This window comes from Strigops habroptila, chromosome 5 (genome assembly GCF_004027225.2).
Source record: "Strigops habroptila isolate Jane chromosome 5, bStrHab1.2.pri, whole genome shotgun sequence".
Classification (NCBI taxonomy): domain Eukaryota; kingdom Metazoa; phylum Chordata; class Aves; order Psittaciformes; family Psittacidae; genus Strigops; species Strigops habroptila.
The window spans coordinates 52,106,180-52,118,662 of record NC_044281.2 but is presented as its reverse complement, the minus strand read 5'-3'; the positions used below and the strand labels follow the sequence as shown (position 1 = coordinate 52,118,662).

Below are 12,483 nucleotides of genomic sequence, written 5' to 3'. Positions count from 1 at the left end.
TGGGAGCTTACAATTAGTTTATTCATCCAGATGAATGCTGGGCAGCTTGATATGTTTAATTGAACTTGATTTTCCTTTGGGTTATGTTCTGCTGGGAAGAGAGGTATGAGGAGAGATTCTCATCACCCTCATGGTGGTGGAAAAGCACCAAGTATCACTTGGGAAGTCATTCAGGTAGTCATAGCTTTTCAGACATGAGGCCTTTAATCAGTGTGTTTATACATCACCATAAAGAAATATCCGTCACCTAAGGCTTGCCCACCTCCAGCTGGCAGAGCCCCCTGCGCAGACAGATCTAACATTATCTGTGCCTTGCATTTTCTCTGTGGTATAAACCAGAAAAATATCCCTTCAGTGGCCATAGCTGCATCCATACCAGGACTTGTTTTCCTGTGGAGCAATATCAAACCATACCCACCCTTGTGGTGCGGGGCGAGAGGGCTGCAGCCTGGTCTGGGAGTCGTACCCAAATGCAGCCTGCTCCCCTGTGGATTAAACCTCGCCCAAGCTACTGGCTATTAAAGTTTCCTCAGAAGCAACTCTAAGCTTTTCTCTGAAGTTCACTTTAAACATCTCTCAAAGCAATAATGAGTAATGTGAAGGTGAGATACATAATGGCCACAGTAACCTTATAAAGCACACACAGAGACAGCCAAAGTACTTGAGCACTGCAGAGTAGCGAACCACTGAGTAAATGGGCTTAAGAGCCTTCCTCTCTCATTTGCTTATTCAGCTGATTGATGCGACCATAAGCTCCCCATCTGCAAGCTCTCTGGGCTCTTCCTAAGCTGGGTTTGTCCATGACACACAGTTAACGATATTAATTATTGTCTCTCTTGTCTCTGGGGAGAACAGCACTCTCTGAGTGAGCAAAGGAGAGCCCCTCCGGTCATTGGCTGCAGCCGGGGCACAGCACAGAAGCAGAGTAAAACAGGGCAGGTGAAATATTAGGGAGAAACATGCCAAGATGGGGTTTCCCTCCCTTTGCAACTGTTTGCAGGAGGCTTGCAGACAAGTGCTGTGTGCCCTTGGATGGAGGATACAGGACACAAACTAAGCAGTGATTTAAAATCTTTTACTGGAGGATGATAAAATTACAGCATGTTATGCTATGAAGGCATGAAAAAGAAGAACAATAATCTAGGAAATTCTACAAAACAGATCTTGAGACAAGAAGTCAACTCTGCTTTGAAAGTGATAATACAAAGCTCAAATTGTACAGCACACCCCTGTTTTCAGTGCTGTCTTAATGTTTCAAATATGAAATTCAGGATCAGAGATACAGATTTGCATAAAATGAAACAAATAGTTTTTAAAAGATAGCCTGAATAACTGAGTGGCAATCCAAACTAAGACCATACTGAACACGTGAATAAAGAAAGAATTCAGCTAAAAGGAGAAAGTGTGGGAGTGCAAGGGACAGGAGGACACACTCCATTTCCAGCAAAGTGAAAAGAAAAAAAAAAAGGTTTAAAAATATATTCTCTGATTATGCTTTTTCTCCTTTCAGCTGCCCTTGACATGAATGTTGATGGATGTCAAACTGCCACCACCAGTTCAGATGTCTTGTGCTTCCCTCGGGAAGCTGCTGTTTCACTGACAGTGTGAGGTTGGACATCACCCCTGACCAGAACCTGTCCCCAGTCCTGCCAGACCGGATGGACACGTTCGTGAAAGAGTGGTTGAGAAGCTGGAGGCATTTTGGCTTGCCCTGGGATGGCATTACAGGCACCAAAAGTTTCTTCTGGGGTTAAAAATTTTTTTTCTTCCTTGGTATTTGTTGACTTCAAGTCCCAGCTTGGACCACCTTAAATGAAAGAGGGTTGCTGTGGGATTTTTTTTAATGTATCAATCAAAATAAGAGGAATTGAACCAGCTGCAATAACTATTGCATTTTTCACTTGATCCTAAATTTAGCTATGGTTATAGAAAAATCTAGCCATTCTTTCAGTGGTTCTACCAAGCAATATTCTTGGCATAAAGGTGAACTATGTTCAGAGAGTCAACTGTGCTGGTCGTGTCCCACTCAGCTTCTGTCTCTGAAGGCCATGGACCAAATTCTTCCTTCGCATAAGAGTTAGAGAAAGAATCAGTTTGATGTGATGAATCAAAAATTTATCCAGCGTCAGCCTGAGTTGACAGTTTCATTTCAACAAAACCAGATTATTTTGGGTATCTATTAAACTAGACCAACTGGTATTCCCATTCCATGTATATACACACATACCAAACAATAATCTCCTTAACAACTCACAGATGAATTCCTTAGCTTATGAATCCGCCAGAAAGCACATAATTTTCCCCATCAAGGAATGTTGCCTGGCACATCTTTAATATATCACTTACGCAGCTCTCAATCAACCTAAATGATTCATCTAGCAACATCTCTTAGTCAAGGCTTTACGTGATTGAATGGTTTACCTTCACTGAAAAAGCACACGCCATTCAGTCCCACGTATCAACTATAAAAGTTATTAATAACTAGAAATTATTTAGATAAGAGCCATGAGGCCAACTTTAGCTTGGGTGACTGCAGCTGGCTGGATTTGAGCTCCATCAGTAAAAATGAGCCAGAATTGGCCCCCGTGGGAACAGATCAGAGGCTCACAGGCTCAACACCAACCCATGCATCATATTTTATGTTGTGTTTTACAGTTTATCAGCCTTCAGATTAAGATTTATTGATGTTGCCTTGCTGTTTAGTGGTTATAACTCATGATATGCTCATTGCGTTACAGTGCTGCTGTTGCACGGATGCCTGTGACAAAGATGCTGAATCTCACTGCAGGCATCATACCAAAATACAGCACCCATGCAGGAAAGCCACCCCAAGCAGCAACACAGGGACACCAGGTTATCTGCGCCTCTGCTAGGCTGCTCATCCTTTCTACATGGTGTCTCACATCAGTAAGAAACCAGGAAACAGATCTCTTCAGCCACCACTGTAATCAGGTCCACAGCTGCCACTACCAAGACCATGTTATGGGCTTGAACACCTCTTGGATGGAGACATTGGTGATTAGCTTGAGGAGGGTACACAGCAAGCTGTCTGAGCCAGCACAGCCAACACATTGTCCAGGACACCTGGGAAGTCATTTTTCATCCCTGATATCTTCTCTCCTCCATGGCTGGATGAATTACGTAAGGTTCCTTGGACCCCAGACAGGCGAAATGGCGCCATGTGATCTCAGCTACATTTCCCAGCCCAGCATCCTGTTGTTGTGCACAGACATGGTAACTTGGCTCCTTTCCTGCTTGAAAACATTTGTTTGGATGTTCTGAGACTTTCCCAATGTTGTGGACCCCGCCATGGGGTGTTACATGGCTTTAGATAAGAAATATCCATAAAACTGCAAGCAATGTGTCTTCTGCAGTAAATCTCTCTTCTTAGGCAAGAGTGAAGCAGTCACATTATGTTTCCTTACATTGCAGCCCACCTGTTGCAACGAAAGTGCCAAGAAAATTATACACCAGTGGGAAAGTATAGATTTCATGGATGGCTTAAACCCAGCAAGAGTCTGTGTGGCTATGGAATACACATTTAACATCACCCCCCATCTGTGAAGCTCTCTTTGTGCAATCAGAAGGGAATCCCTGGCTGTATGGAGACAAGTGATCTGCCAGCTCAGACACTATAGCTGGAGCTGCTATCTCCCCATCGAAAGGAAGGAAAATTAACTGGGTGTTGGACAGACAGCTCCTGCATTGTGTGGCACTGTGGCAATCCTTGGGGTGCCTTGAGGCTTGATGAACAGCCTTCATTTCCCTGCCTGAACCCAGCAGCTCCCTCCTGTGCTGAGTGGCCATGAGTGAGGAGCTGGCTGGCAGTGCTGAGTATGCTCCGGGGTGCAGGGCTGCCCGTGTTTGCTGTTACAAGCCTTCCTGGTAGGTAAAATGATGGGCTTGCTGTCTAACCAAGAGATTTACAAGAAAAGACCTGTTGACACCGAGTGGTTTAAATGTTGTTTCTTTATCTACTGAATAACTACCACTAACTCATTACTTGTGAAAGATTTTAAAAGCCTAGCAGTTCCCTGTTCTCTGCAGTGTGGGAGCACTGTGTTTTTGCACCACCACCTGTACAGGCAACATGGAAGTGGATGGGACCTTCATGGTCCTGCTATTTGCTTCCTACCACCCGCTTTACAAAAAAGATCATCTTTCACACCCCAGTGGGGATTCATCCTTCCCACTTCAGCTGAGAAGTTGCTCCTGCAAGTCTCTGCTGCAAAGGCTGGAGATGGCCCTCCTGCCTGCAGCACACAGGGATGCAGCTTCTGTCCCTGCACCAACACTGCCTTTCTCCTGCTTCTCACAAAAGTACTTTTGCTTTATATTTCTCTGCCTTTGGAGCACTATCATCTGAGGAGCTAAGGAAAAAAACCCCTGCTGTGTCGCATTAGGTGCTGAGGCAGCAGTGTTGGATGTTGCGTAGGGAGCAAACACTGATCTCCTGCAGCGACACCAGCCCGGGAGGGCTCACACCAGCGACACTTTTGCAGAGGTTTTCTCTCCTGCAGGACTGATGCTTACACCCATCTCCTAGCCTGAGCTGTATGTGAGAGGGAAATCCCACAAAGCCGAAAATACACATCGAGGGGTAAAAGATAGATAGATAAATAGATAGATAGATAGATAGATAGATAATTTAATTCGGGGTGCAAAGAGCAAGCAGCTTGTGGAGGAGCTTGGCTACCCAGCACAGCGGGAGGAACAGCATGCTGGGGTGTGGAGCAGTTCAGCTGTGATAGCTGGCAAAAGCCACAAGATGTCTCTGGAAACCAGCATTTGGACTAAAAAGGTATTAATAACCCCGGGAAAGGGGCAGGGCTGTTTCCATCCGTAGTGAGCACTGAGCCCCAGCGATGTGCGCTCCGGCGAGCCTGGGCTAGGAGCGCCGGGGCTGGGACAGCCCCACTCGCTGAAGCCCCCTCTCCATCACCGTTTACTCCAGGTGAGAATTTGGCCCGTGAGGTGGTACCCATGGCGTTTCCTCAGTGCACAGATGAGAACTGTGGATCAGTAACTCACAGTAGGGTTAAAAGCTATATTGACTTCTGAAGTCACGGGACAAACAGCAAAGAGTGCACATTGAAAACCAGATTAAAGAATAATCACAGTGCAGCAGAAAATAATAAAACCAGGAGAAGTCCTCTTTGGGAGCCCTTTTGCCATATGTTCCCTGCACGCCAGAGCAGTGTCAGCCCAGCTTCAGATCCCTCGGGGTCCATGGGCACCGTGGGGTGCAGCACAGCAGTGCCTGAAGTGGGCCAGTGCCGAGACCCTGGCCACCTCAGCCCAGAGCAGTGATGGATAATCACTTTCTCGCTTAGGGTCCTGCTCCTGCTGCAGGTCACTCCTGAGAGAGCTAAAGGAGATATTTTCAGGTTCTAAAATGTTCCCTGTAGGCAGCTTAGTCCTGGGTTTACAACCTCCAAACGTGCTAATTCCTATGGGTTTCATTACTGCACCGACACCGCCAGGGATTGATGAGTACAGAAAAATCCCGCTGTGGCACACCCACAGACAGACTTTATGGGAATGAACTGTCTGTCCCTGACACAGGGAAAAATCCTGCTTAACATGACTCAGAGCTCAGCAGAATGCCTGCAGGTCCTGATCCTGCATCCATGTCAGTCACTCGGGGAACTCCTCTCCATTTCACCAGCTCCTCTTGGCTTCCTAATAAACAACTAGAGAATTGTAGGGTGGAAAAGGCCCATATAGGTGTAAAGTTGTTATTAAGAAATCGGCAAAGCACAGTAACTAGTGACTCACAAAGTTTAATGTGAGAAAACAAAGCTATCCTTCAATGAGCCACATAGAGAGACAGCAATTACTGTAAACTGAAAAACCTCTTTAACGTCCAACTAAAAATGTGTGGCAAATAAAATCCATTGCCCACCAGGCTCGGTGATTCCAAGTATCGTTTGGTTTAGGATTTGTTTTCCTTCTGACAAATCATAAGACAGTCATTTAAATTAATAATAAGCAAGTTATGCGGATAATGGGATTTTTAATGAGCTGTTTCTGGTTGGGGGGTTGCCTTCACAGAAGCCCATCTACCGCATTGCAAATGCCAGTGTTTAGCACTAAGGCAATGTGGTGAAAAGCCCATTAGTCTAATTCTGCTTGAACAAAAGGACCAAACTTTGTTCTTGCAGTGTGTTTAGGAAAAATTCCCCAGGACTGAGCTATCTTTACATCACTTTACTCGAGGCACATACATTCGGAAGGAGCAGGAAAAGAAGAAAAAAAGATGTAGTCGGTATCCGTAGCATGATTGGAGGAAGGATGGCTATTGCTACACAACCAGCCCAGCAAACCCTGCCTTGCAGCAGTTGAAGGAAGTTGAGTCCTCTTCGGCCTCACAAGAACAAGTTTAAAGCCTTTTTCCCACAGAGGCCAGCAGGTTTGTGCCTAGTGCAACACTTCGCAGACCGAGGCAAGAGGACGCTGGATGCCAGGGTGACCTGAGGGTGACATGTGGGTGACTGGGTCAGACCCTCTGCAGCACCCAGGCAGCTCAAGCGGGGGAATCACAATGGGCATGGGTGGCTTCGTGGCACCTGACCAGCTGTGCTTCAGACCTGTACATGAAGGGCATCCTCGACGTCTGTGCCCTGAGCCTCCCTGCAGCCACAGGTCTACTGTGGGGAAGGGAGGTAAGACTCCCCGAATTTTTTCCATGCAGACTATGAACAAGGGAACTTTCAAGTCACTGCTTCATAGTGAACCAGATGGGGGGAAAAAAAGTAAATCTATATATATAAAAAGGAAGATGCTGGGATAGTTTTTCTTTTCATTACACAGATAGGGAGCTTAGAGTTCTTACCAATACAACTGTGTAGTAATCAGACAATTTGAGGCTGTTACTGTGCACGATCACCAACATTTAGTGGGACATTTCTTGACGAGATTTAGCTTGACTTTTACCTCCTTGTTTGTCTGACATGACTACTCTTTTTGGTCAGAAAGTACCAATTTTGCCCTAAAACATGCAGTAACTCAAAAGGAGACCTATTCCTGAATTGCTACCCATCCAAAGAAATGCTTTCCCCAAAGGACCAAAATCCCACAGCATGTTTAATTTTCTGCATGGGAAAAAAAAAAAAAAAAAAAAAAAAATACTGTGATCCTTCATTTGGGATCTGTGTCTCTCAGGATGTCTGGGCTGAGGCCTCAGGTGGCTGAGGCCTCAGGTGGCTGGGGGGTGTTATGTATCCAGCTAGAAGAACCCACCCCAAGCCACAACCACCCCTTCCCACAGCCATGGCTTTGTGCAAAATGACAGAGAGGGTAAAACGGCGAATGCAAAATCTCCTGAGTGAAAAGGAATTAGTAAAACCCCATATTCATGAAATATTGAGAGCTAATTATATGTGCATCGGAAACCTCTGGGGGAAGGGAGATGGAGGCCTTTCATTAGGCAGTAACTGGAACTTTTTCATCATTTGTCTAGCTCAGGAATGTAAGGCTGCTGTCTGGAGAGGGATGTGGGATTTGGCTGCAGGGCTGGGTGTGCAGGTGAAGTGCCATGCTAGGAGTATTTCTATTGTACTCCTCCGGCATGGCTTGGAAAAGGCTCTCAGACGTAGCAGGTCAGTGGGGCTGGGTGCTCCCATATCTCAGCTTTCCCACAAGACTGCTTCTGTTTGATGCACAGGGAGGAATCACTGGACCCAAATAATTTTTGCCATCTTTCTCCCTCCCAGCCCCCAAACAGGTCCAAAGTCCCGTCCCTCGCTTCAAACCTGGTAGCAGTTTCTCTTGGCGCATGCAGACCCCAGCCTCCAGAAAGTTCCATTTCTTTGCTTGTGACCTGCTCTCTGCTTTTGCAACCGAAACAAATGGCTGGTTGTCGCCACTGCACCATCGACCAAATTCAAGACCAAGACCAAACCGGTGAAGAAGGGTGAAAGTTTTTATTGGGGAGCCAGAGCTACGCACGCAAAGGGAATCCTGCCCGCTGCATGGCAGGCACTGCCGGCAGCCACAGAGCAGGGACCGAAAGTGAAAATGGTGTGGGGGGAAGCAGCCTGCAGTGGGTGACTGACGGTTTTCTCTCTCAAAGCTTTGCAGCAACTTTAGACCTGCCAGCTCTTTGCCTCCTGCCCCTGGCAGGGAGGGCAGAGGCACCCGGTTCCCAGCCGCCAGTCCCTGCCGGCACCCGCTGCCCTTCTTCTGCAGCCGAATTTATTCCCCCCCTCCCATGATGTGCCGGGGATCTCGGCCCAGAGCGGGGGAAGATGCGTGTCTCTCCCCACGCAGGGCAGCAGCCTCCCCAGGAGCCGCTGCTCCGGGCCGTGCCCGGGGCTCCGCTCGGCCCGGCCGCCCCCCGCGCAGCCCCCGCGGAGCTCCGCACCCTCGGAGCTGCCCGCCTTGCTCCCGTGGCGGCGGCGCGCCCCGGTCTTCGGCACATAAATCAGCATTAAACCCATTCCCCCCTCCGATCCCTGGTGCCACCATCTATTACTCCCCCAGTGCGTTTTCTATCACCTTTTGTTAGAATTACACAGCCGGAAACTTAATTTACCCCGAGCTTTAAAGACAAATAAATACAGGCAGACCGGTATGCCCGCGATATGCCTATTTACTCCCGCGATCCGTAGATTATTATGAATTGTTGTGATTTTCAGACTGCTGCTGTTTTAAACAGTTTCTCAGACTCTCTCCCCGGCTGGAAAGAAGAAAAGCCGAAGCCGACCACCCTCCCCGAGCAAGGGGCAAAGAGCAAAAGACCATGGCATTTAAGCTGGGCTTTATTTACTTTTTCTATTATTGTTATCATTATTTTGGAAATTTGGAGGGAGCGAGATTTTCAATTGCTGAAATAATTGCCTGGGAGAAAGGTTCCTTAATCTGTTCATACATTATTGACTCGGGCTCCAATATTTGGCTTGCTGCTTTTTATCTCAAGAAGATCACGTACGAGAGTCTTTTGCATAACAATTTTTAAAGAGGACACATCCTTATATCAAAAGTGGACGTGACTTGAATTTTGCCGGCGTTTGTCCCTAAAATGACCCAATTCCGGTTACTGCCACTGGGCAGCAGTAACATTGCATCATTTCTCCAGGCGATAGACTTATTTTGCTTTACTCTCTGTCCCTTTCACTGTCTCTCTCCTCCTTTTTTCTCTTTTCCCCCTCCTCCTCCCTCCCCAAGCCAACACGGACTTTTAAAGCTGATTATTTTGTCTTGCTGCGTTTTAGCCCTACGCACAGTTTTCTCTCCCTGGGAACGGATGAGTAGAGTGGAGCCAGATCGGCTCGTAGGAGTAACATGGATAATTGAACCTGAAAGTTCCCATCCAAGGTAGAAATAGTGTCTTCAACGAAATTTTGCTGTAAGCCTCCTCAGAGAGACCCCAGCGCCAGTGCCAGCGCCTGCAGCCACTTCCCCGAGCATCATTTCCCCGATGAGAATCAAAAGAGCCCCCCTCTCCCCTACTTTTTCAAATCGAAATCGCACTGCCTGCCAGCACCACTGGTCAAGTTAATTCCGGAACAAAGGAGGACAAAACCACAAAAGATTTCTCCCCCCACTCGGCCCCTGCTTCCCCCTTTCTACCCGTCTCACACTTCCCCGGTGCCTGCACCCCTGCCCGGCGAAGGCCGGGACAACCCCACCCCGCAGAATCGCCTCCCAGGCCCGGACCCTGCCCGCAGCCACGATGATGGGTGTGTGTGAAATGGTACGGAGGAGACTGGTTGTGGTGAGGGGCACAGGACTCGGTTCTCCTCCAAAGCACTGGTATAGGGAGATAGCCCTGAGCTGGGAGGGAAGCAATGATGACACTCACGTCCCCAGGCACTGGTGCTGTTGTTTGGACCTCGGGCTGATAATTAAATAGATAAATAAATAGAATAAAATGAAATAAAAAATAAATTCAAAAATAAGATTGAAAAATAACAAACCAAGACTGGATCTGCTCAAGTCGGTGCTGGAGAGCCCCGGCCACCCAGTAAGGCAGGCACCTTCAGCGGGCTGAAGAAGACGTGAGCCTGAGGGCCAGAAGACGAGCAGGGAGCATCCATCCCGCCGTGGGAGAGTGGAGCAAACTTCCCACGGGCTCTGCCCCCCGGCTCCCGGGGGCGGGGCGGGGAGGGAGAGCCCCTCGGGGCTGTGAGGAACCCGAGGCGGGGGGTGTCGTACCCTTGTGCACCCTCCAAGGTAACAGCTTCACCTATTTGCACACGCGTGTGTGCAAGGGGATATTTCCCTGCACGCCCGCTGCACCCACGCTCAGACGCGCAAATGCAAGCACAAATCCTCACACGCAAATGCACGCTCAGAGAGTCCAGGAGCTCTGCCCGCGTGGGCTGGGAGACACGGCGGTCCCCGTGTGCCCCTTTGTCAGCCAAAAATCCAGAAGCCGGGGAAAGGAAAATCTTTAGTGCCACGAAGAATCCCGCACTCACTCCAGGTGCAAAAAGTCTTAGGGGGCCGTTCCCAACTCCGAGCCCCGGCACCCGGCCCGGGCAGGGACCCTCCCCACCCCCCCGCAGCCCCGCAGAGCAGCCCAGACCACGGCCCCGCCGCCCCGGCGGCGAAAGTATCCCCGGCTCTTCCTCGAGCTGCACGGCTAACCGAGCAGAGACAGAAACAGGGAGAGACATAGGTAGTAGCGAGAGCAGGAGGAAATTGAAAACATATTTGAAAATGTAAAGGGACTGGAGCCAGCCGGACACCGTGAGAGAGGGGAGCGAAGGCACACGGCGGGACCGGCCCGGGTGCGGACCCAAACCCTGCACAGAACTTTCAGCCCCTGTCCGTAATGTATTTAGCGAGGGGACGGGGGAATCTGCCCCGGAGCGGGGTAGAGCAGCGACCAGGAACATCCAGTGTAGCTTAAGCCAGGCTGCAGGGAGGCAGCCAGGCTGGAGGTTGCCGCTCGGACCGCTCGCCCGCCGGGGAGATGTCGCTGGCCGCCCGGTCTAGTCCTGCCTGCGATAGGCTCCCGCAGCGCTGGGACTTCTTAAGGCGGCCGATCCAGGTGACTTGTGCTGCTCGCAACGAGGTAGGGTGGGCTGCAGATGTGGGTGGGAGGCGGGGGGGGACTCGGGAAGCAGATGGGAAGGGGGTTGCAGCCAGGCCACTGGAAAGCAGTGGGCTCTTCTCTCTCCTGTCTTTTTTTTATTTTCTTTTCTTTTTCTTTTCTTTTCTTTTCTTTTCTTTTCTTTTCTTTTCTTTTCTTTTCTTTTCTTTTCTTTTCTTTTTCTTTTACTTTTCTTTTCTTTTCTTTTCTCTTCTTTTCTCCTCTTTTCTTTTATTTTCTTTTCTTTTCTTTTCTCCTCTTTTCTTTTATTTTCTTTTCTTTTCTCCTCTTTTCTTTTCTTTTCTTTTCTTTTCTCTTCTCCTCTTTTCTTTGCTTTTCTTTTATTTTCTTTTCTTTTCTCCTCTTTTCTTTTCTCTTTTCTTTTCTCCTCTTTTCTCCTCTTTTCTTCTTTCTTCTTTCCTTTCCTTTCCTTTCCTTTCCTTTCCTTTCCTTTCCTTTCCTTTCCTTTCCTTTCCTTTCCTTTCCTTTCCTTTCCTTTCCTTTCCTTTCCTTTCCTTTCCTTCGCTTTCCGTTTTCCTTTTCCTTTTCCCTTTCTCTTCTCTTCTCCTCTCTTCTTTCTTTTTCTTTCTCATTTTTATTTTCCTGGTTTCTATGCCTCTTCCCTTTTTTTCCCCTACCTTTCCTGGTTTTCTGTCCTTTTTCTTTTCCCTCTTTATTTTCTTTTCTTTCTTTATTTTCTTTTCCTTTTTCATTTCCTTCTCTTGATTTTTCTTTTCCTTTTCCTTCTCTTCTTTCTTTTTGTTCTTACCCTTTCCCTTTTCTTTTCATTTTTCTTTCCCCTTTTCCTTTCCTTTTCCTTTTTATATTTATTTTTTCTTTCTTCCTTCCTTTTCCTTCTCTCTCTCTTTTTTTTTTTTTTTTATTTTTTTCCCCCTTGTAAGCAATGAAACAAAGCAATAATACCGCTGAGAATAGGAAAGACAGCTTTCCCTCATCTCCCCAGAAACTTCTGCTGGATATTTTCGTCTCCATCCCCCTTGGGAAGCTGAGACAGACAATGAAGTAAATAAAAGTAAACCTTTCCTACAGTTCCCTGTGACTTGAGAGCCGGTCTGCATTGTTGGGGGGGGGGTGGTCCCGGATGGTAATTGATTCATAACCGTACACCAGAACGCCAGGGCACCACGTCCTCGGCGTCCCGGGAACTTCCCGGGGGAGCTGGGCAGCGGCCCTGCCCGCCCGGGTCGGACTGCGGGGCTGCGGCCGCGCCGCGTCTCCTCGCAGACCGGCCCTCCTCGTCCCTAAAAACTACCTCTTCCTCCTTCCTTGCACGTGTACGGGCGAGATTTGGGTACCCCGGAGATATAAGCCTGTGCCCCGAAAAAAAGTTTCGAGCGGGGCTGCTTCCAATACCTATTTACCAACGAATTACACTGCTATTATTGCTTTCAATGAAGACTGAATCCCCAAGCGATAATTGA

At 48.1% G+C, this 12,483-nt stretch overlaps 1 protein-coding gene across 1 annotated transcript; it reads right to left on the bottom strand.

Moving 5' to 3' along the window:
- Positions 1-11,288: 11,288 nt before the first annotated feature.
- LOC115608763 (protein PXR1-like) lies at positions 11,289-11,766 on the bottom strand (the record flags this gene model as incomplete). Its single annotated transcript, XM_030488084.1, has 2 exons — positions 11,289-11,342; positions 11,701-11,766. Coding segments are annotated over 2 exons (120 nt in total), but the record flags the coding sequence as incomplete, so codon positions are not given.
- Between the last annotated feature and the right edge of the window lie 717 nt (positions 11,767-12,483).